The sequence below is a fragment of the Rhinatrema bivittatum genome, chromosome 3, assembly GCF_901001135.1.
Source record: "Rhinatrema bivittatum chromosome 3, aRhiBiv1.1, whole genome shotgun sequence".
NCBI classification, from domain to species: domain Eukaryota; kingdom Metazoa; phylum Chordata; class Amphibia; order Gymnophiona; family Rhinatrematidae; genus Rhinatrema; species Rhinatrema bivittatum.
Window position 1 is genome coordinate 396,834,787 of NC_042617.1, and position 24,447 is coordinate 396,859,233.

The following is a 24,447-nucleotide window of genomic DNA, read 5'->3' on the forward strand; positions in this document are numbered from 1 at the left end:
CTACTTCTCCTCCCCAGATCTGCCGGCAGATCTCGGGGGGGGGGAGGGTGTCACTCCCGCGCCCCCTGAGATCTGCCGGCAGGAGCGGGAGGAGAAGCAGCGGCGCCGCGCGCGCGCGGTGCCGCTACTTCTCCTCCCCAGATCTGCCGGCAGATCTCGCGGGGGTCACTGCCGCGCGGCGGGAGTGACACCCCCCCCCGAGATCTGCCGGCAGGAGCGGGAGGAGTCAATGGAGCCGGGTGAGGGTTGCGGGAAGTCGCGCTTACGGCGCCGGGAGGAAATGGAGGTGGGTGAAGGGAGGGACTGAGTGGGAGGGAGGGAGAGGGGGGACTGAGTGGGAGGGAGTGAGGGAGAGGAGGGAGTGAGGGAGAGGGGGGACTGAGTGAGGAGAGGGAGGGTGGAGAGGAGTGGGTGCGGGAGGGGGGTGGTGAAGAGTGAGGGGAGAGAGAATGAGGGGGAGGTGAGAGACAGAGGGATGTAGCCCGTTTTAACGGGCTTTACGGCTTGTACATGATAATTAGCTACATTTATATTTTGGTACTGAACACTAGAACCAGAGAATGTAATTTTTTGCATTTGACCAAGTTTAATTAATGAATGTAGTTAGTTAACGTGTTTAGATTGTCCATTATGTCTAATGATACAAAGCATGCAATATGAACATATTCTCAAAGAGGAAAGTAATGAGAAATGATTAAAGGCAAATATTAAATGTATTTATATGAAAAATACTAATGGGTTTCCTTAACACTGCTCTATAGGATCAAAATTAATTTTGTACACAAAAAAAATTGTGTTTAGATTTATTCCATTTTAATCAACAGTAATAAATACATTTTCAAGCTAAGCTTTGCTTTTCTTCCAAAATGTCATCGCTAAAGAAACCCATGTTCACACTACAGTCAATGCCTCATTATCCACGGTCACAATGCATGTTTATGTGTTCTAACCAGTTCTCAGCTACTTTATTTATGGACTTTAACTGGTGGGAAAAAAAGAAAAAGAAATGGCTCAAAAATAATAATAAAAAAAATATATATCAGCTTAGAAAACTGACAGATATGCAGAGGATTATGGAGGCATGCAGTGATTTTGCTAGAATTAATAACAGCAAGTAGAAAAAATGTAACTAATGTATTACCAGTTTGTGCCATAAATTTAGCAGCATCACCTTGCTCCTGAGGGACCCTTTTCTCATGAACAGATCGTGGTCGCTGACTTTTAACTGTATGATCTCCCATCATTCCAAATTCTAAAGACAGAATAAAGGTTTATGAAAGCTTGTGTGTAGACATTTCTCAAACGTTACATTACTTTCTCATGCAATATGTTCCTCAACAGACCTTAAGTTTAATTTTATACAATTTATGGTAGTTAACATCCTTTTATTCTTACTACACTATAAGTCTGGTGTTAGAAAATACTTAAAGGCATGTCAGTAGAGCATTAAACATAGATTCTTTCAGGATACAATTTTATTCCTTTAGTTTCTTAAAACTGACTAATAAAAGAGTGGCTTTTCTTTGTCAATTTCAATGCAGTGTAAGTAATAGCAGGAGACTCACCCCTAGAGTATTAACTGTTGATCTGCTAGAGGTAATTTTATACTAGTGGGAGAACAAATGAATTAATACTGTTTCAATACATATAGGAAAGAAGTGGCAGTCAACTGGCAATTTTTTTTTTCAAATAAAAATTCAGAACAGCCACAGAACCTAAGTGCTTGGCATTCTTTGAACTGTAAAGTCATACAAAAAATATGCAGATGAGTAAATCTCTTGGATTGGATCAAATAACTTTTGTTCTAGCACAAAAAATAATCTGGGCTGAACATCTCAGACATTGATATGATTAAATTTTACTGAATAGTGGCCATTACTTTTTATATCATGTTGCAAAAACAGGACCTTATTCAATAAAGATTTTTTTTTCCATAGGCACAGAACTAGTCACAGTTCTTATGAAATAAGACCCATAGTTTGATTATGGACTCTAATCATCAATAAATATTTATATATTTATTTTATTTTTAATTTATATTATAATTAATAGTAAGCCCTGAACTGGCCATGTTTGTTTAGACATCATATACCTAGAACAACTGAGAATTTGTGCCTATGGGAAAATCATGAATAAAAAATCCCTAGATATTTATTGCTATATAGGGCATTTTAAAGACAAAATGCTTTTCCTATATTATAAATCCTTTATAATTACATGATCCTCACATCAGCCAATAGGACAAAATGATTTTCATTATTAAAATTACAGTATATACTGTAATAACAATTGAAGTTTATCATCAAAATATTTTATTTAAGAAAACAGCAAGTTGGCATGAAAACCCATTGACTATCTTTTTGCATTACATATAATATATGCTACACTATAAAACATAAATCTGTTATGTCTATTGTTTAGAACATATATGTAATATTTATTTTAACTGAAAACATTATTTAGTCTTCCTTATGTCTTTATGATCATATTTTTTTCTTTCATTTAGAAATCTAAGTTAGACAAATTATATATTTTTTATTTATATTTCTTCATGCTCGTAGGACACAATAGGAAACTTCACAACTAAAATAATCTGAAATCCCTGTTCCTCAGACTTTATGCATTAAAAAGAATAAAACACTCTGGGGTTGATTCATCCAGTTTTGAGGCCACAAGGGAGTGAGTAGTAAATATCGGCCTAGATTCATCATTTAGCTATACATTTTGCAAGAATTAAGTCTGCAATAATAAAAAGTGTAATTTTCCAGATGTGACAATGCACACTATTTTTCCATATCGCATAGCTATTTTACCACAACATACAGTAAATTTATTAGGGATGTATTATCGTTCAGGGATGAATTAGGCAGTTTCAACGAAATTGCCTAATCTGTCCTGGTTCGGGGACCCCAAAACCCGAATGAATTTTTCCCGAAATTTTAGGAAAAATTCAGTTTCGGGTTAGTGCACATTAACAGGAGTGCGCTCTAACCCAAAATTCGGGTCCTCCCGAATTACAAAGGCCCGAATCGCAGAAAATACCATATTTCCTGTGGCAGACCGAAAACGAAGCCCGAACCAAAAGGCACAGTCTTTACACATCCCTAAAATTATTTCATACTGAGACGTGCCCGTCCAGGCCTTTTATTGTATTTTAGGATGTTGCTGGTAAGAGAGAGAGAGAAAGAGATGAAGAGTTATAAGGCTCTCATATAAGTAAACTATTTATACCACTTTAAGAGGGCCAGCTAGTAACTTGAGATGATGTTTTGGTGGTTGGCTAGGTTTTGGGGCCAGTTTTACATGCACAGTCAGAGGTATGAACAACACAGTTACCATCAGTGAAGATTTTATGTGATTTGGCGTGATAAAAGGTACAAAAAAATGAGATATGTACATTGCACTTTCAACCTAGCTTCATAGCTGCATCAAGGAGTTACTAGTTGGCCCCTCTTACAGTGCTATAATGATATAAAAAGTTGACTAAAATGTGTGCCTCCCCAGAAGTGCTCTCTCTCTCTCTCTCCCACCCCCCACCTGAAACAGGATTTGTGATAAATATTGAAAATCCTGTTGTGGCCATAATGCACAACTATTGCAGGCATAATGCCAAGAAAAAAGCTGTAGTTATTTCTGGTGTTAAATCCTGCGATAGCCTGTGTAACAGTATCACCTGCAATGTTAATTACCCCTCATTTTCATAAAATCCTCCCACTTGGTGAACTTTTTAAAATTTGCATAGATATCTCACGATGCATGATTTATCGCATGCATTATGGTGTTATCTCAGACTTTAGAGCCATAACTCCCCTTATAAAGCCCTAACACAATCTGATGAATGATCCCCCATCTATTGAGAAGAGTGAGGCAAATATTTTGAATGCTATTCTTTGTTAGAAAAATCCATACTTGGGAGGTCAAACAGCAGTGAATAGGTCATTAATGATCATATAATGGGGCATTTCTGGGCTGAGATTGCTCCAAGTCACAGAAAGCATCATTAACCACATTAAAATGTGCATAAGTCTTATTATCTATTTTCAGACATGCAAGGTTTCTACTCTTAACATCAGGCACATTTGAACTTGGGAAAAGGAAAATGTAAACTAAGAACAAGATGGCAAAAAAATTTTCTGATAGGAGTACCCTTGATATTACAGCAGCATGCTGACAACAAGGATTCAAAGCTGATAGATCCTTCTTGTGAGCTTGGGCAATTCAATTCACTTTGTTGCCGCTGGTACAAACGGAGGAGGTCATTTACCATGTAGAAAACACTGTGGGGTAGATTTTCAGAGGGTTATGCACCTATGTTACGCACATAACCCCCGAAAACCTATCGCAAACCCCCCCTGCGCGCGCCGAGCCTATCTTGCATAGGCTTCCAACGCGTGCAAAACCCCAGGATGCGCATAAGTCCCGGGCTTTTCTGGGGGTACATGTTGGGGGGGGCGTGTCACGACCAGTGCATCATTGGGGGCATGTCGGGGGCGTGATGCGGCCAGTGCATAATCCGGGGGCAGGGCCACGGGCGTGGTTCTGGCCTGGGGGCATTCCGAGGGCATGGCCGCGGCCTACGGATCAGCCCTCGGACCGGAACATGGCACGCCGGCAGCTGGCCCGGCGCGCGCAAGTTATGCCTGCCTCGAGCAGGCGTAACTTTTGCGACAAAGGTAGGGGGGGGTGTAGATAGGGCCAGGTAGGTGGGTTAGGTAGGGGAAGGGAGGGGAAGGTGGGGGGAGGCCGAAGGAAAGTTCCCTTCGAGGCCGCTCCAATTTCAGAGTGGCCTCAGAGGGAACAGAGGCAGGCTGCGTGGCTCGGCGCTCACAGGCTGCCAATTTTGGGCAGCCTTGCGTGCGCCAACTCCGGATTTTAATGGATACGCGTGACTACGCGCGTATCTATTGAAATCCCGCGTACTCTTGTTCGCGCCTGGTGAGCGAACAAAAGTATGCGTGTGCACAACTTTATAAAATCTACCCCTGTGTGATAATACATTGTACATAAAATATTGCACCTTCCCACAAATAATGCCAAAATGTTAATGCACTGCTTTGCAAATGCAAGCAAAGAAGTTCATTATTAGGTGATTTCTTGGTAATAAAATAACACAGCTTTCCTGAAAAATCACAAGCCACATTATTTCATGAAAGTTAGCTACAACTCTGGAATTGCAGCTAATTTTTCCCTGGAACATCGGGATGCTAATCTGTAAATCCCAGGACAATGTGTTAAAGAGCCTGAGTGGCTCGAAGCTCCCCATAGGGAAAAGAATCCCTGGGAATCTTGTGAGATTCCCTGTCCTACCGCCACTGCCTCTAGGTGTGGCCCCAAAGCAAGAGATTGTAAAAAATAACTTTTTTAATGCATGGCACAGGCCCCTCCCCTCCCTTCCCAACCCTGCCCCATTATCCAAATTCCCCTTCTCCTAGCCTCCAGGGGCATAAGTTTAAAACCAGCTGGCCAGTGCCATTATTTCAAGGATGGAGTAGGGCCCAGAACCTAGAGGGTAGTCTGGGCCCTACAAGTTCATCAGGGTATGATCTGGAGGGTCAGGGGGTGGTCCAGGGTGGGGGAAAGAGTCTGGAACCCTGGGGTAGTATGAAGGCCAGGGGCTTGGCCTATCAGGGCTTCGTGCATGCCCAGGTGGGCCAGTCAGGCTGGTGTGGGTCATAATGGCCTAATGCCTATGGAACCCCTGCAACTAATACAAGCCCTGCAGCAGCTTTTTTTGGATGCAGCAGCCTCCCCTAAGACCCTCTTTCTTTCCTCTGAAGTTTTCACATGGTAGCATCATTTGCTCCATGGACCTTTCTCCACTTCTCTGCTCCCCTTTCCTACCATCAATGCAGCAGCAGGAAGTACACCTGTTGCCTCCCTTCACACCTGCCCTGCTTCTGCCTCAGCAGATGGGAGACAGTGTACAGAACGTCTGGCGCTGCCTCACCACCAGCTGAACACCTCCCACAGCTCTCAGCCATGGTCTTCCTCATGTTCAGGCCATTTCAACAATAATAATGATAGAAACCCAGCATCAGAACCTTCCAGCCTGCCCCTTTCCACACTGAATTTCACCAACTCTGGGAGCCAATTCAAGCCCTGTTCTTTTGGGTCCTTGCCTAAATCTTTATATAAGTAAAAACATTTTTTTTACTTATTCAGAGGGGGAGAAGAGTGAATCAGTGAGCATGTGCATAAGCATGAGAGTGACTGTGTAAGCCAGTGAACATATTTTCAAGTGTGAGAGAGCAAGTGTGTGTGATTCAGTGAGCATGAGAAAGAGAGCAGGTGAGTCAATGAGCATGTATGTGAGAATGAGAGAATGAGCATGTGAGTCAATGAGTGTGAGAGAGAGCTAGTGAGTCAGAAAGCCTCTGTGTGTGTGTAAGAGCAATTGTGTATTAGTGAGCCTTTATGCAAACATGAGCGAGAGCTTAAGGGGGAGGGAGATTGTGTGAATGTCCATTTATGAGTGAGCATATGAGAGAGTGTGTATGAGAATGGACATGTGTGATAGAGACTGTTAGAAAGAGAGGAGAAAGTTTGCATATAGCCTCACCCTTGACTAATCCATGCCAATCTCAGGGTAATTGGAATCCACAGTTTCTAGGTATGCAGTGTGGGAGATTTTTTTAATATCCTTATTAGTTTAAATTATTCAGTGTTATTTTATTTATCTGGAGGTCAATATTTATAGAGTATTCAGTGCAATTTAGCTGCTTAAGTGTAACTTATGTGACTAATTGGTGGGCTGCTGAATATGCAACTATGTTCAGTGGCACCACGTAGCTGCATAAGTTGTGTACAGGCAGTGAGCAGATTGGGGGTGGAGTGACTTAGTTGCTTAATTTATGCAGCTAAGTTGCATAGATATCTCACGATGCATGCGATAAATCATGCATCGTGAGATATCTATGCAAATTTTAAAAAGTTCACCAAGTGGGAGGATTTTATGAAAATGAGGGGTAATTAACATTGCAGGTGATACTGTTACACAGGCTATCGCAGGATTTAACACCAGAAATAACTACAGCTTTTTTCTTGGCATTATGCCTGCAATAGTTGTGCATTATGGCCACAACAGGATTTTCAATATTTATCACAAATCCTGTTTCAGGTGGGGGGTGGGAGAGAGAGAGAGAGAGCACTTCTGGGGAGGCATAAGTTAACAGCTAAATTAGACCTGCCATAAAGCAGGTCTAACTTAGGGCCTGATTTACTAAAGCTTTTCTCCCACTCTGTGTCATTGGGCAGGGCCAGATGCCACTTGCCGCTGTGTTGGAGGATTGCGTGCTGGCAGGCTGCCGGTGCGTGCAACTTGTGCCTGCTTCCAGGTAGGCGCAAAAGGTGAGAAAAAATTGTGTGTGTGTGGGGGGGGGGGGGGCTAGGTTAGGTTTAGGGGGTAGAAAGGCTAGAGGAAGGGTGGGAAGGTCAGGCTAGTAGGGAGGGAACGGGGGAAGCCCACGGGCATCGGCTCGTGCAGAGTGGCCCCTTGCACGTGCTGACCCCTACGCATGCAGGTTATAAAATCAGGCGTACATGTGTGCGTGCCAGGTAGTGTGTGCACACGATTGAAAATCTACCCCTATTTGTTCTATAACGTGGACCTATGTTTATAACGTATTGCCAGTGGGGTTGAATGTTTTCCATTGGCATGTTGTACGATGGTCCTTCACCATATATTTTCTAATTATCTAATTGCATATTTAGGAACAAGTTATGTGTTGCTTGATTTATGTTCCCTAATTTAGCACATGGTGCAAATGCAAATTTTTGAGGGGGGCAGGATCAGGGAGGAGTTTTGGGTGGGAATTAGTTAAATTAAGGGTGATATTGCACCATGGGATATCATAACACATGCTATCGCATGGTTTTAACTACAGCTTTTTCCCTGGAGTTAAGCTATGCAAAATGTCCATAATGCAATTCGTTATAAATTTTGGAAGGAGAGAGAGAGGGAGAGAGAGAAGGAGAGAGACTCTGGGGAAGGCCTCACTGTGTGCACCTATTTATATCTCGGTAGGAGGGCCACCTAATAAGTCGAGGTGAGGTATTAGTGGTGGTTTAGGGACCAGTTTTGCATGTAGAGTGAGATGTACGAACAGCACAGTACACCTTGGTGAAGATTTGACATCATTTGGAGTGAGGAAAGTCTCACTAAGATGAAATTTTGTACTATGCTCTCTCACCATAGCTTGAGTACATCTCACTCTACATGGGAAACTGGCCCCTAGACCCTAAACCACCACTAACACCTCACCTCAATCTATTAGGTGGCCCTCCTATAGAGATATAAATACTTAACAGATGAGGGCTTTGTAGATTGTTTCTCTCTCTCACTCTCTCTCTCTCTCTCACTCAGGGCTTATCATGTGGTAACTTACAAATTTCCCTAAGCACACCCCTTTTTGATAACATGTGCATTATTAACTTTTTTTGATGAATGATTATATGGGCTCATGGTAATAGTTGACATAATCAAATATATCATGCATAAAGACTGAGTACATCTAGAACCAGCAGAATGTGTGTAACCACTCCATTCCTCATTACTAAAGACTGCTGTTTATAGTCAGAAAAGAGCAAGAACATCTTTCTGATTTCCTAAAGAAGCACAAACTGATGTGAGGTATTCCAGAGCCTTTAAGGTGCTCTGAAATGCCGTTTTAGTGGTAGTACTGAACACTATAAAAAGAAAATCATCATGTACTCATGCAGTCACCATGTATCCAGTGTGTTCATGGCTAAAGAATAGCATTAAAGTAACATTATTTTGGTGCCTTTCTTCAGGTGGATGGTGCCATTTTTAAAGTTTCAGATTCAGGATGGAAGGAAATGATCTTACCTTTTGCCTTTAGGATTTGAAAAGGACCCAAGCAGAGGGTAAGAGGGGGCCAGGGTAGGAGCACCCTGGTGCTATTAAATTTGAATGGTGGGCATGAGGATCCCAGGGAAGCTCAGCTGGATAGACCCTGGACACAGACTCAATTACTTTTCTGGAATAGGAGATGATGTTTGAATGGCTTAGAGAGCCCCAGACTGAGCTCATGGAGGCTTGCTGGACAGGTATGAGCCCTAGGTAAAATTGTGGCAGGGCAAGAGGATGTTTGAGGGCTGCCAGAGGCCTGGATTTAAAAAAAAATTTTTTGAATCAGGTCTCTTTTTATGTTTTTCAATGTTTACTTTTGTTCAGCAAATGAATTGAACCAAAACAAAACAACATTAAACAAACAGAAAAAACACCCTCCCATCACTGAAAATGAAAAATGAACCAAACTGAAAATGTTAAGGCTGCAAATCCTTATTAATCATAGAGATCTTGTGAGTCACTCACAAGTAACATAAGGTACTGTACTCCGGGATGACACAAGTTGATCAGTTTATGAAGAACGTCTGTCATTTGCTGAGAAGTCCATGTTCAGTAAGCTAGAAACTAGTAACAATTTCTTCCATAACCAACACCAACCAGTATTTCACAGTTTGAAAGATGTCCCAATACTTTTCCTCTATTGGTGGCCTTTTGACAGTGAATGCATTCTGCAAATTGTTAATTCTCCATAACTGTAAATTGACTCCACATCTGATATTTTGCATGGATCTCTGGATACAAGTGTGGAGAAACAGTGGAACAGTCAGTCATTTTTGTCAAAAACAGACCTCATTAATGAACTGATGATGCTTGCAGAGTGAATATGTACTCAAAGGGCCGGATTTTCAAAAGGTTACGCACGCCAGGCCTATTTTCAAAAGGCCCGCCGACGCACGTAAAGCCCCAGGACGCATGTAAGTCCTGGGGGCTTGCAAAAAGTGGCGAGGTGGGGGCGTGCAAAGAGGCTCTAGGCACAGCGGCCATTTGCCGCCGTGCTGGAGATCGCATGCCGGCAGTTGGCCGGCGTGCGCAACTTACTTCAGCCCACAGGGCTGAAGTAAGTTTTGGAATAGAAGCTGAAAAAAGAAAAAGATAGGGGGGAAAGGGCGGGGAAGGTAGGGGAAGGGAAGGGAAGGTGCGGTGGAGGGATAGGGAAGTTCCCTAATCCCGAAATCGGAGTGGCCTGGGAGGGAATGGGGGAAGGCAGATCGGCCTGACGCGGGCTCGGCATGTGCAAGGTGCACAATTGTGTACCCTCTTGCGCGCCCCCAATTTTATAACATGCGCGTACCTACTCGCATGTTATAAAATTGCGTGTCCATGGGCACGTGCACATGGACGCACTTGCACAGGTTTAAAAATCTACCCCAAAGGGAATAAGTCAAACTTAGTGCAAGTTTCATACACACAAGAATTAGTATACTACGATACTGACTCTTTTATACAGAGAAAGCAGGAGGCTGATTCTAAGTCACTGTAGTGCATATACTGTAAGAAACAGACAGACAATCACTGGCAGTGTCAGCTATAGTGGTAGACCTACTTTGATGATAGTTTTTCACAGAGATTACATACTTTATCCTGCTAATTGATAGCACCCGAAACTACATCTGTCAGTGAATGGCTCTAAAAGCACATTTTGATTTCTCATGTACATAATAAAAATCTTTTTTTTTAACCTTTTCCTTTGAAGCAAGGAGCCTCTCTGAGATCCAACAGAGGAAGGGCTGAAGAACATGTTCACTGCTCATAGTGCTCGTAGTTTCATTTTTATTTACAAAACTTGATGAAGTCATGACATGCAGATGATAGCTAGGATAGGTTGGTTGAAAAAGTACTGAAATATGATTGGTCCTACTCCTTTTTTGTCTCATCCCCAACTGGCTCCACGCTGTCTAGCTTCAAGCACAAAAAATGCATTGTTTTGCTTCCCCATAAACTTTATTGGGACTGAACTGAATGAGCCAGAAAGGATTAATCTTGAGGGACCACACCCTTTTGGTTCCATTGTCCCAAACCAAACTTAAATTTATTTGCCAGTTTTCCCATTTGTAAGAAAATGAATGTACTTATCAAATAATAATGCCTTTGTAATAACCCAGAGTTCAACCACACCTTGAGTATTGTTTGTTCTGGTTGCCACATATCAAGAAAGATATGTAGGGTAACAAAAATGCTGAATGTGTTGGAATGACTCCCTTATGAGGAACGGCTTAGCAGGTTAGGTCTTTTTTAGTATGATGATGAGATGTCAGAGGGATTTGATAGAGGCTTACAAAATCATGAGTGGCATAGTAGAATAAGTTAACAGGGAATGGTCTTTTACTCTCTCAAACAATACTAGAATTAAAGGATAATCTATGAAACTAATAAGTAGCAAATATGGAATGTTTTGCCAGAGAATGTGTTCAAGGCTAGTAACATAGCCTAGTTCAAACAAAGTCTAGAGACATTTTTGAAAGACAATGTCTTTTCATTTGAAACAAATGCACATTTTATAACAGGAAAGTCAATATTTTGGTTCGTCGCAAATGAAATAAATTTTAAATCAACTTATATCAAAATATTTCAGGGATATTTTTGGTTTGTTATAAAAAAGAGACGATCTGGACTTCCCCACTGCAACCAACCCCCCTCCCTGGAGCTGAAACTAGGCCTCCATGGCCCTTTATTACCCTTTCTGAACAATCTTCAATATAGAAAGGGGCAAAGTCAATCCCTAGTCACTCTTGCCCAGCTGGCTATACTGCACAATGACACCGGCTGATCCTGAGACTAGTGCCATTTTGTTTTAGGCCTTATGATTTACAGCCAGAAAATATTGGTGTAGGTCACAGGACCAGCCGGTGTCATTTTGCAGTGGGAGCTGGCAGGGTGTTAGCAACTAGGGATTGCTCCTGCCCCTTTCTACATTGAAGATCCCATGAAAGAGTTAAATGGGGTCTGGGAAAGTACCAGCTCTAGCTCACTTTGTGGGAGGGATGGTGTGGATGGGCTTGGGGGTGACCCTGGCTCAGCTTAGGCTTGGCTCACTTGTGAGGGGAGCAGAGAGGCCTAGTGAGACCCTGACTCACTGATGGTGATAGTGGTGGTGGCAGCAGGCAGGACCCATGGAAGTTCCATCTCAGTTCATTTTTTTGTTTTGATTTATTTTTTTTAAATGTAATGTTTATTTCAGGTTGGCAAATGAACCAAAATAAAAGAAACATGTAACCCCTGGGCTGGTATCACCTTGCAAGACCTCAAGAACAACACTTCAAACACAGTTTTAGATGTCAGAGCCCTCATCTTAATGTTGATTTACATTGAGTGTTCAGAATTCCTTGACAGGGGGAAGACTACTCTTCTAGGCCCAGTGTGTTTTCTAGTTCTAAATTAAGTATCTAAGTCCATCTTAAACAACAAATATAATCACGCTGGAAGCTGATGTGATTTCCAACTTTAGCTTTTACTGATTCATGATGAATTTGATGAAAGGTTCTTTACAGTATCTGTTATTTAAAAAGCCATATGTACAGCTTCAGATATTTAAGATGTTTCTGATCTTCTACTTTCGTTAAGCTTATCCTGTTGGAAAAACAATTCCAATTAATAATTATATTCTTTCTTCCTTCAAATCATTAGGGTAGTTTGTAAGCTCCCTCCCAATAGCTGGTTTTTTAGTCAATTTAGATGCATTACATGAAAAGGTCCCTGTGTGCATACTATTTTTTGTTCTTCTCTTTCCTTTAATTCATATCTGGATGGTACCTTTGTGTTCCTCTCATTTCTGCTGATTACATGGAGATAGTAGTGGATGCAGCTGATTGGTGCTACAAGTCTTCTCCCTTCACATACTCTTTTCCCTGGGAATGAATGTGGACTCATTCCTCCATGATGGACCTTGGGGTTCTCTTTCTGTGAGAAATACCCTTCCTCAAGATGTTAGAGAAAGACTGAGTCCCTGACCATAGGGTACTCAGGTAAAACAAAACAATCTCTTTAAAAAAAAGGGGAAAACAAAGCAAGAAGCAGGAAGGGTGGACAAAACTTCGTCCTCCAAAAGACAGGTTTCCAAAATATATAGTAACAAGTAGAGAGTGGCAAACTGAGTTCTTTACTTGACCCATGCCTCAGAGACCCCAGAGTCTTTCCCTAGTGAAACAAATACAAAAGGAAACAGTAAAGGGACATGCTCCCCTCGGAGGATCAACTCAAGAATCTACATCTTAAGGCCTAGATTCATCATTCAAGGTAGAATGATGAATCCTGCAGAAACAGGGGGTGGGCCTACGAAATCCCGCAGCCTTCGCACCACGGCGGTATGATTTTGGTGGACACAGTGTGCCGGCTGCCAGCTTTTGCACCAAATAGCCCCAGTCTAATTCACATGCTATCGCATGCGAAAAGGGCCTTTTTGTGTACAATAAGCCTTTGATAAATGACCCCCTAAGATGGCAACAGGGGTTTATATAGTCCAACTAGGCTCCCACATGGGGGAGCTACAACTCTCAATAGTCTTGCCATACCGTTTCCCCTATAATGATGAACTGTTCTTTTTACTAGGAATCCACAGGATTCTCTACAATCTTTAAACAAATCAAACCCCAAATTAAAAAAAAATATATCTCAAAATGAAAAAACAAACTAAACCAAAATTTTCCCTTGAACATCCATATAAGATAGTTTCATAAAACATAATTAGCCAGATAGACTTGGGTGTCTTTATAATTTTTTGGATTGAGGAATATGGAATGGACTTTCCTATATGGATCTGCTGGGTTCTTACAAGTGACTCAAACTGACCGCTCAGAGACAGGATGCTGACTGGGCTTGATGGACCAATTTTCCCACATGGCATTTCTTATGTTCTTATCTACTAGGGTAGAGCTTTTTGGCTTAGAGAAGAGATGGCTGAGAGTAGATATGATAGAGGCTTATAAAATCATGAGTGGCATCGAATTTCTTAAGCGGGAACAAATATTTTCCCTTTCAAATAGTATTAGAGTTATAGGGAATACCCTCATGAAACTAACTGGCAGTAGATTTCAAAGAGATTTAAGAAAGTATTATTTCAATCAATGTAAAATGAAATTGTAGAATTTGTCAAAGTATCTTGTCAATTCTGATAGTGCAGATGGGTTTAAAATAGGTTTGAATGAGTTTATAAAGATCACGTATATTTACAATTATCAGCCATGTATACATAGGAATCACCAGAATCCGGGAATCGATCCCCCATTAACATGGAATCATAGAAACATAGAAATGGTGGCAGAAAAATGACCAAATGAGCCATCCAGTTTTCCAGCAAGCTTATGCGCATATATGCCGTACCATGCAGGTTACCCCCATGCTTATCAGTTTCCCAGGCCATTAAAGTAAGGGCCCTCATTGGTTGCTCTTTGAACCCAATTTCCCTTTACCCTTGCTGTGGAAGCAGAGAACAATGTTGGAGTTACATCAAAAGTATCAGGCTTATTGGTTAAGGGCAGTAACTGCTGAACCAGCAAGTTACCCATACACTTATTCTTTTCATTGCCATCCTCTAGCCTTTAGGGATCCGCCTTGCTTATCCCGTGCCCCTTTGAATTCTTTCACAGTTTTTGTCTTCAGCACTTCCTCCAAAAGAGCATTCTAGGCATTTACTACCATCTTAGGGTACATCCAAGTGATTCTGCTTAGCCACTGTCAGAAACAGGATGCTAGGCTTAATAGACCATTGGTCTAGCATGGCATTTCTTAGATTCTTGTGTTAAGAAGAAGGATCAAGGAGTTTTCTCAGAAATATAACATAGAATGAAACCTTTGATTCATCTTGTTTAATTTGTTAGACCAAAGTTTTTTTATTTGTATTATTTTTGCAATATGACATTTACTTTTCCCACTGATATGGTAGAGAATGGAACAATTCCTTGCAGTAAAATGAACTATATAAAAGTATCAACATCTCTGTTGCTAAATTGTCTTTTGGAGTCATGAACCAAAATTGATTATTAAGCTCTCATTTTCATTAATAATGCTTGCCAAAGTTTCCCAATGCTAAATTCAAACTTGGTACAAACATGTTAGGCCATTACCATGAGAACTGTATGAAAATTTTAACCTATTAGAATTATTTTATTATTTGTAAATGTCTGATTTTAGTTTACATGTTTTTTATGTAACCTTGTAAACCGATATGACGGCTTCCACTAAATACCGGTATAGACATTTTAATAAATAAATAAACACATTTTTAATACCTTACTTCAATTGGCTTCATACATATTCCAATGAGGTGTCTCACACTTTTCTAGAAGATGAGATCTTTGCTATGGAGACCTCTTTCAGAGGAAATTGCCGTGCAGATGTGCTTACAATTGGTTGCTTCTTAACGATATTAGATATCAGGTTTGTTGAAAAGTTAAAAGGATATGCCTACACTACCTACAGTATATTTATATAACAATATTTTAGATTTGGATTCTACACTTATTCTAAATTAGGCTCTGAAACTACTCTTCATGTGCATATTTCAAGTTTCTTAAGCAAGCAAGTTCTAATCTTCTAAACCTATCACTCTCAGAGTTCCCCAGAGCACTGTCTTGATTTTGCTAAATCTCATTCAATTGGAAAAATTATGTCTCAGTTTTTATTCAGTATCATATATGCTGATAGCACACTCTTCCTTTTAACACTCTAAGATATCATTGTTCTCATTTCCAGTTGTTTATCTGCCTTCACTAACTGGATATTCAGTCACTGATTAACACTGAATATAAACAAAATACAGTTGCTATAATCTCCTTCTTCTTCCTATTTTTGTTTCACTTTCATATTCCATCTCCTTATTTATTTATTTATTTAGAAAATGCTTGTCTCCCTTACTTAACAGAAACTTTGGAATTATATTTCATTCATTGTTTTTTTCTTAATATATCACATCTGAGGTACCAAATACCTTTAAGTATAAATTAACACAAATTCACTTTTTTCCTGGCTAGACTTGGTTCAACCAGTCCATGACTTTTTTATTCACAATACTACATTGTTGTGATTCTTTGCTTTCCCATTTGCTGCCTTTAGCTAAATGAGTCTAAAAAAAACTATTTTATTAAATTTAGTACATAGTAGTGGGATAGAAATAATAGCATTACTCCTTTTCTCCTCTTGAGAATTCCACCTTTTATGAGAGGAAGTAATTTTGTGTGAGACCATCATATGCTAGAAATGGTTACATGTATTTTTGAAGAATTGATTTATAAAATATACTGAAATCCCACCAGCAGTACATTGAAAACAATAAACTAGGAGCAGATATATAACTAATGTAAGAATTTTTTTTTCAGTCAATGCACACTAACGCTGCAGAATTTGTTGGAAGAGCATATAGTCAAGATTAATAGTATACCTGGGTTTTAAAAAAGGTTTGGACAAGTTTCTGGAGGACAGGTCCCTTAACAGTTGTTAGCCAGGTAGATATAGGGTTTTCTATCTTTTACTTCTGGGATTGAATAATAGAATCTGACAGTTACTTTTAATTGACTCAAGTAGGCTGCTAAGACAGGATGCTGTGCTTGATGGACCACTGGTCTAACCCAGCATAACATATTATATATTCTTATGAAGCCTTAGAGATATGCAGGTATTTTTTATTGTTTGTTTGTTTTTATTTAATTTAATGCTTATTTTGGTTTAGTTAATTTACTGAACTGAAATAAATTTGTAAAAAATCTGAAATCTGCCTCCCCGTTATACCCTCTTCCCCTGCTATTGCTCTCGGGGCCTCCCATCTGCCCACAAAAAAAAGAATAACAGCTAAATAAAGATGGTAGGGTCCATTTCTCCCCCAGAAAAAGAGGCCAGGGACATGCTTGACTCCACTTGCCCATTCCTTAGGAGTCATTTGTCCAGGTACAAAAACAGTTTGGGTCAGCCCCAAACACTCCTAAGTCTGCCATGGCTTTTAAAAGATGGCACAGGGCCCTAAGATGGGCACCAGAGGGATGGCAGAAAGAGGCAGGAGGTGGGAGTCATGGGTTCATGTTTTTTGTTGCTATTGTTGTTGATGATAGATAGTGCCACATTGTTTGTAATGGCATGCACTATTTGCCGAAAAATGAAGCTCCAAAATCAGTTCAGAAGTATGATTTTGGACCTTCATTTTTCCACACTCTTTTCTTCATGTACTTATTGCTCGCAGAGTGTGGTCTACTCCCTTATTATTTTTGTGGATTACATACTATTTGCCAAAATGAAAAATAAACTTTGTTATTTTTGAATGGCTTGTGCATTTGTTTCAGGTAAAATGAACCAAATGGAAAATGGTTTATTTTGGTTCACATTACCCATTCATTCAAAATGAAAGCACATCCCTAAAGTGTGATATGGTTGCACTACTATTCTCTGCACATTGGCTTGTATTTGCCCCTTGTTGGCCTACTTAGTTTTCATATGATGGTGCAAACATGAAAGCCATTTCTCTCATTTCTTCTGTCTTTTACCTCTTTGCTTTTGTTTGTGCCAAATATGTTTAAATTTATCATGATTTTGGTTGCCATTAATTCTGCTCATATGCTATTTCAGATATTTACCACCCACTAAATAAGTAAGTTTGAAGAAGTTACTGGAAGACAAGTGTATTAATAACTATTACTCAGGTAGGCTTGGGAAACAGAGACTCTTCCTGGGAGAAAACAACATAGTAATATGGAGATAGTAAATATTGGCAGAAAAAAAACAACAAGTGGTCCATATAATCAAGACAACAATATATTTTAGGGCAGTAACTACCACTCCATGCAGGTTAAGTCCATGCCTTCTATTAAGGATTGTAACCTCCATTCCTTGCAGATTACACCAGTTAACATAGGTTATCTCTTTTCTTCATTTTCATCTTTTAGCCACTAGAGATTCTCTATGTTTATCCCTTGTTTTGAATTCTATTAATGTTCTTGTCTTCACTACCTGTTCCGAGAGGACATTCCATGCATCCTCTATCCCTTATTTATTTATTTATTTAGAATTTTTATATACCGGCATTCTTGATAAAAAAAAATATCAAATCATATCGGTTTCCAATGAACAGAACAATCGCAGTTGTGGCGTTACATAGAACAAGTCGTCAAAAACATTAGAAACCTTAAAAACATTTAAAAAAAAAATTAGATAACAGGTGGAAGTAGATAAATTATAAGTAATTATAAGTAAGCAATTCAAAATACATCACTGTAACTGTTATAACTAACAGTTAATTAAAATAATAAAATATAAAATAAACATGTCGTCTAGAAACAAATAACAATTGACAAGTATGATGGAGCAGTATAGGCAGTGATGAACAGCGATACATAAATTAGGTCGTCTAATATATGTTGTTATGAGAAGGCGGGGAAGAAAGGGCATGGCGAGGTGGGCCCAGGGGAATCGGGAAGTCATGAGGAGGGGGAGGTTTATGAATCTCGGGCTGGAAGGTGGGTTGAAAAGAACTGGCTGGCATGTGAGGAATAGGAGGAGCGAGGAGGGAGGGATGAGTGGCATTGAATCAAGGTTGTGGTATGCTAGAGAGGTTAAATACTTCCTGACATTGTTTCTAAGTTTACCCCCTTGGAGTTTCATATCATGATCCCAGGTTCTACAGCTTTCTTTCCATTCAAAAATGTTTAATTCCTGTGCATCATTAATACCTTTCAGGTATTTCATATTTTAAAATATATCTCCCATCTCTCTTCTCAACTCCAGGGTATATGTATTCAGGTCCTTCAGTCTCATCTTATATGATTTTTTTGATGCAGACCCCCCATACCATTTTGGTTGCTTTTAAAGCTCACTTCCATCCTGTATATATCCTTTTTGAGATATGTTCTCCAAAACTGAACATAGTACTGCAAGTGAGGCCTCATCAAAGGCATGTACAAATGCATTATCACCTTTTTACAGCTGGTTATGCCTCTTTCTGTGCAGCCCAGCATCCTTCTGGCCTTAGCCAATCCTGTTTCATATTGCATCACTGCCTTCAGATCATCAGACATAGTCTTTTTCTATCCATGGATTTCTGCACCTCAAATGCATGACTCTACACTTCTTGGCATTGAATCCCAGTTGTCAAAACTTCAATCATTCCTTGAGTTTTCTTAGATCACTTCTCATTCACTCTACTCCTTCAGGTGTGTCTACTCTGTTGCAAATCTTAGCGTCATTTTGAAAAAGGCAAACATTTCCTTGTAACTTTTCCTCAATATCGCTCATAAAGATATTGAAATGAACTGGCCTCAGAACAAATCCTTGAAGCATTCCACTTATAAATCTTCTCTCCTCAGAGCAGGTTTCATTTATCCCTACTTGTGGTCAATTTGTAATCTATTCTACTACTTTGGAACACACTCCCAGGCTTTTCATTTTTTTTATGAGCCTCCTATAAGAGTCAGTATCAAAAGATTTGCTGAAATCCAGGTAAATCATGCCAAGTACTCATCCGTGATCTAATTCTCTAATCACCCAATCAAAAAAATCAATCAGATTCTTTTGATCTGATCTTCCTTTGCTAAAAACATCCTAGTACCCACAGGATTGTGTATAGTTCATTATCCTTTTCTTCAGCAGAGTCTCCATTAATTTTCCCACCACTAACATAAGATTTTTGGCTTATAATTTCCATTAGGATTTGTTAGGTACTTTTTCCAAGAGACCTCAGTTGACCATTGTTGGAGACAGGATACTGCACTCAGTGAACCATTGTTTTGACCCAGTATGGTATATCTAAGCAAGATTATGCTGCACCAGAGAGAGTACATTCTCTGTGGTGGCTCCAATTGTGTAGAACTCATTGCTCAAGGCCCTACATCTGGCTGATAGTCTAAAAATCTTCAAATCCTTGCGGAAAACATGGCTATTTAAGCAAGCATATGACCTGATCTGAGAATTTTAACCAAACAGTTTGTATGTGTTAGATGTAACTGAGCCGGTCTCATATTGTGTTTTTCATGATGTGTTTGTGTAAATTAATTTATGATTGTATTAATTGTCCACTGCCTAGTTTCTTCTTTAGGTGGTTTATAAATATAAATAAAGATAAAGATATTATTGAAATTTGGATCCTAATTAGAGATGTGAATCATTTTTGTGTTTGTGTTTTTCTTTGTTTTTCGGCCGCCGTAGGAAATGTTGTTTTTTTGCAGTTCGGGTCTTTTTTTTTGCGAAAAATCATTTATTGAGTTAGAGCGCGTTAATTCCCGTTAGCGTGCACTAACAAAAACCATTAGATTTTGTTACTCTTTGTTAGTTTTTGTTAGTGCACGCTAACGGGAGTTAGCGTGCACTAACGAGGAGTTAGCATGCACTAACTCCCGTTAGAGCACACTAATCCGAAAAACAAATTTTCGCGATTGTTTTTCAGGCTCCCCGAAACATGCCAAATTGGACAATTTTGTTGAAATTTTCCAATTCTGCAAAAACGAATGCACATCTCTAAGTATGAACTCTTGGTATTGCTGTTGAGTGATGACTGAGACCCCTCACTTTGAGGGGTTATGAATGCTAACTAGAGTGTTCATAGCCCTGGCAGGTCCAGGAAGCAGAATCCTGGCCCAGCACTACCAATGAGCCATGGGACAGTCTTGCTCATGAACTTTTCAGTATTTCTGATACAATTGCTACTCTTAACTGTAGATTTTTTGTATCAGAGAATATTCCTGAATTCAATACAATTTCACTTGTAGATAAGACTGGACTAAATCCAGCTCATTGACAATTATTCCTCTCTTGACTATCACCAAAAGCTACTTCATGGATAATATAGGACAAACATATGCCTTATATACTTTATTGATTGTGATTGTGAAGTAATCACAGATACATATGTCTTGATCTTATTTCTCTAATTAAATAATGGGTCTTGCCCACTTTGAGAACATGAGATTCTAAAACACTTAGTGAAATGTGTTCCACCTACATATCATATTTTAGCCTCAGTGTGAATGGAACATTGTGTGCTTTCATCATGATCAGCATCACTGATTGGTCCAAACACAGTTGTTCTGTGTAGATAACAGCAAATGCATTGAGTCTGGCCTTTGCTCGATCTTCCCAAAGCATATCAGTTAATGAGAGTTAAATTATAAATGTTTTGAACCAGTTTCTTGCAAGTCGGTTTCTCAACTCTAACCATTAGGGATGTGAATCGTTTTTTGACTATTTAAAATATCGTCCGATATATTTTAAATCATCAAAAATCATTAGAGCTGCGATACGATAACAATTCCTTCAATTTATCGTCAAAAAATCGTAAATCAGGGGAAGGGGGAGGGCGGGAAAATCGGCACACTAAAACAACCCTAAAACCCACCCCGATCCTTTAAAATAAATCCCCCACCCTCCCGAACCCCCCCAAAATGCCTTAAATTACCTGGGGTCCAGAGGAAGGGTCCCGGTGTGATCTTTCACTCTCGGACCTCCTGTGCATTGTAGAAATGGCGCCGGCGCTACGTTTGACCTGTCATATGACAAGGCAAAGGTAGCGCTGGCGCCATTTTGTTTTTTTGTCCCCCGACGGCAGGAGCATAGGAGATCGCTCCTGGACCCCCACTGGACCCCCAGGGACTTTTGGCCAGCTTAGGGGGGCCTCCTGACCCCCACAAGACTTGCCAAAAGTCTTCCTGCATGACTTCCTGCACGCAAATCATTTTTCCGTATGGAAAATGGAGCCGGCCATACGCCGTACGGCCGGCGCCATTTTGGCGTACGGCCGTATGGCAACACGATTCGACTGCAGGAGGTCGTTCCGGACCCCCGCTGGACTTTTGGCAAGTCTTGTGGGGGTCAGGAGGCCCCCCCAAGCTGGCCAAAAGTCCCTGGGGGTCCAGCGGGGGTCCGGGATTAATCTCCTGTTGCGAATCGTTTTTCCGTACGGAAAAATGATTTGCGTGCAGGAAGTCGTTCCCGGACCCCCGCTGGACTTTTGGCAAGTCTTGTGGGGGTCAGGAGGCCCCCCAAGCTGGCCAAAAGTCCCTGGGGGTCCAGCGGGGTTCCGGGAGCAATCTCCTACGCTCCTGCCATCGGGGGACAAAAAAACAAAATGGCGCCGGCGCTACCTTTGCCCTGTCGTATGACAGGTCAAAGGTAGCGCCGGCACCATTTCTACAATGCACAGGAGGTCCGAGAGTAAAAGTTCACACCGGGACCCTTCCTCTGGACCCCAGGTAATTTAAGGCATTTTGGGGGGGTTCGGGAGGGTGGGGGATTTATTTTAAAGGGGCGGGGTGGGTTTTAGGGTTGTTTTAGTGTGCCGGTTTTCGATTTACATGATTTACACGATTTACACGATATTTAAAAAACCCAAACTTCGACGATCCGATTCCCTCCCCCTCCCAGCCGAAATCGATCGTTAAGACGATCGACCACACGATTCACATCTCTAATGCCCTCTCTTGCTTGCTTCAACTGTAGAACGAGAGCTCATTTGGCAATGAACTGTCATTCTGTGGGAAGCAAAGTTATGGACAACATCTTAGTGATGCAGCAAATGTTGCAGTCTGGGAAGCTGCAGTCCAGGTGTGAACCCTTGAACCGAACTACCCTGGTTAGAGTAGCTCGGGAGGCAGAGCCACAGGAACAGGTCTTCACCTGGGAACCAGGAACCCCCCAGAAGGAGCCCGTAGGGTCCTAGAACCTTGGGATTTAGGAGCACGGTAACAGTCTCTATAGAGAAGGCCTGGGCAAGAGTAATCCACAGAGTCCAGCAGCAGGGAACAGGAAGGCCTGGCGAGAGCGGGGCAGTAGATAGAGTCTGTAGCCTGCTGAACCAGCAGTAGAGAGCAGGCCCGGGATCTGTAGTATGCCGTGGAGCGGAGCAGACAGGTAACAGGAACAGAGTCTGTAGCGTAACGTAGGCTGTGACCTGCTGAAGGCAGGACTGGGGTCTGTAGCGTGCAAAGCGCCAGACCGGGCAGAGAGTAAGAGGGAGACAAACCCGAGTCAGGCTGACAGCCAGTCAATGCAGTCTCAGGTGCAGGCAAGGATCGGAGGCTGCTGGCAAGCAGGAGCGGAGTCAGACACAAGCTGAAGTCAATGGCGGGCTGCAGGCAGAGGCGGAGTCGGGAACACGCTGAGGTCAGTGGCAGGCGGCAGGCAGGAATGGAGTCAGGAACAAGCTGAGGTCAATGGCAGGCGGCAGGCAGAAGCAGAGTCAGGAACAAGCTGAGGTCAAGGCAGGCGGCAGGCAGAAGCAGAGTCAGGAACAAGCTGAGGTCAACCGGGAAGCAGAACAGCAGAAGCACAACTAAGAACTACTAACAGTAGCGACCCTCGTTGCAAGGCAATGAGAAGGCAGATGAACACCGGTTAAATCAGGCTTGGGGCGTGGCGTAGTTAGCCCAGGCGGGGCCAGACTTCCGGTGACCGTACGTCCATAATGTGCGTCCTCGCGCGCGCAAGTGGCAGCAGCGAGATGACCCAGTAATGGCGGACGCCCCAAAGGCCCAGCAGAGCCGCGAAAGCAGCGTTCCCGGCATCGGAGGTGAGCCCTGAGTTCAGCAAAAAGAGGGGAAGCGGTGGAGACCGCAACAGCAAATCCGGAGGGTAAAGTCAATTTGGGTAAATGTAAATCTACAAAGCAGGGACAATCTTAAAATCTTAGGTAAAAGGGTCTTCGGAGATACTACACAATGCAGGAATGAGGCTATGGATACTTTTTTACTTCTTGGCCCTTTGTGCAGCGAATGGACATGAAGAAGATCACTTCCCATATGGAAATGCAGAAAACAAAGAACTCTTGGAAAAATTGGCTAAAGCCAAAGGGGAAACTGCCCCACATGCATGCTCATTTTGTAAGCCAGAAGACCATATGAACAAAGAGTGCCTATGGCTTGAAGAAATGTAGTGGAAATGCAAGCTGGTGGAACAACGCAAGAATGAGCAAGTCCCTAGAAGAAGAATAAAAGATGGGAGCATGAATGGATACATACTTTTTCAAAGCTCCAAAGTTGCAACTTTGTAGACATTCCTCAATCAGGGCTTAAGGGGTTTGTGATTCAGGTGGAAATGGATGAAGTTCCTACCCAAGCTTTGATGGAATAAGGGTATGGAAAAACTCTCATTCATGAGGACCTTCTCCAAAAAGAACACATCAAACATAAGAGGAGAGACACTTGCCTATATACACCGGTACAGACAGAAATATTCAACCAGTCAGGTCCTGCTGATGACCCAACAGGAAAAGCTATTATGGAAGCATGAAACCTTCCCAAGCTCCCATACCAAGTCATTCCGGGATGTGATTGTCCAACTTTGCAACCATGTGGCTCACAGGCAACTGGAAAAGTCCACCCAGAAGCAGGAAATTCTTGTGGAAAGCTTGTCCAAGGATCAAGATATAGAGGCCACAGAGAAGGAGCCTGGATTAGCCTGGACATGACTGGAGACTTGACCTGACAAGACTGAGCTGAGGGGGAAGGAATGTGAGGGAGTGTATAAAAAACTTCCTCTGAACACTGTAAAGGACCGGTCACAGCTATCTGACCCAGTCCTCTTTAAGAGCCAACCCAGCAAGGGATTATGGGTCAAGGAGGATCCCTGCAGCCCTGGATAATAAGGCAGGACCCAGTAGGCTAAGAAAATCCCAG

The 24,447-nt window shown here is 41.5% G+C and overlaps 1 protein-coding gene across 1 annotated transcript in view; it reads right to left on the reverse strand.

Annotated features, from left to right (window-relative positions):
- The window catches only part of ADGRB3 (adhesion G protein-coupled receptor B3), a 1,794,610-nt gene that overhangs the window by 1,247,087 nt on the left and 523,076 nt on the right, over nucleotides 1-24,447 (reverse strand). The window contains exon 2 of the mRNA XM_029595665.1: nucleotides 1,142-1,252. Coding sequence (XP_029451525.1) covers nucleotides 1,142-1,252 — 111 coding nt within the window. The remainder of the gene's footprint in view (nucleotides 1-1,141; nucleotides 1,253-24,447) is intronic.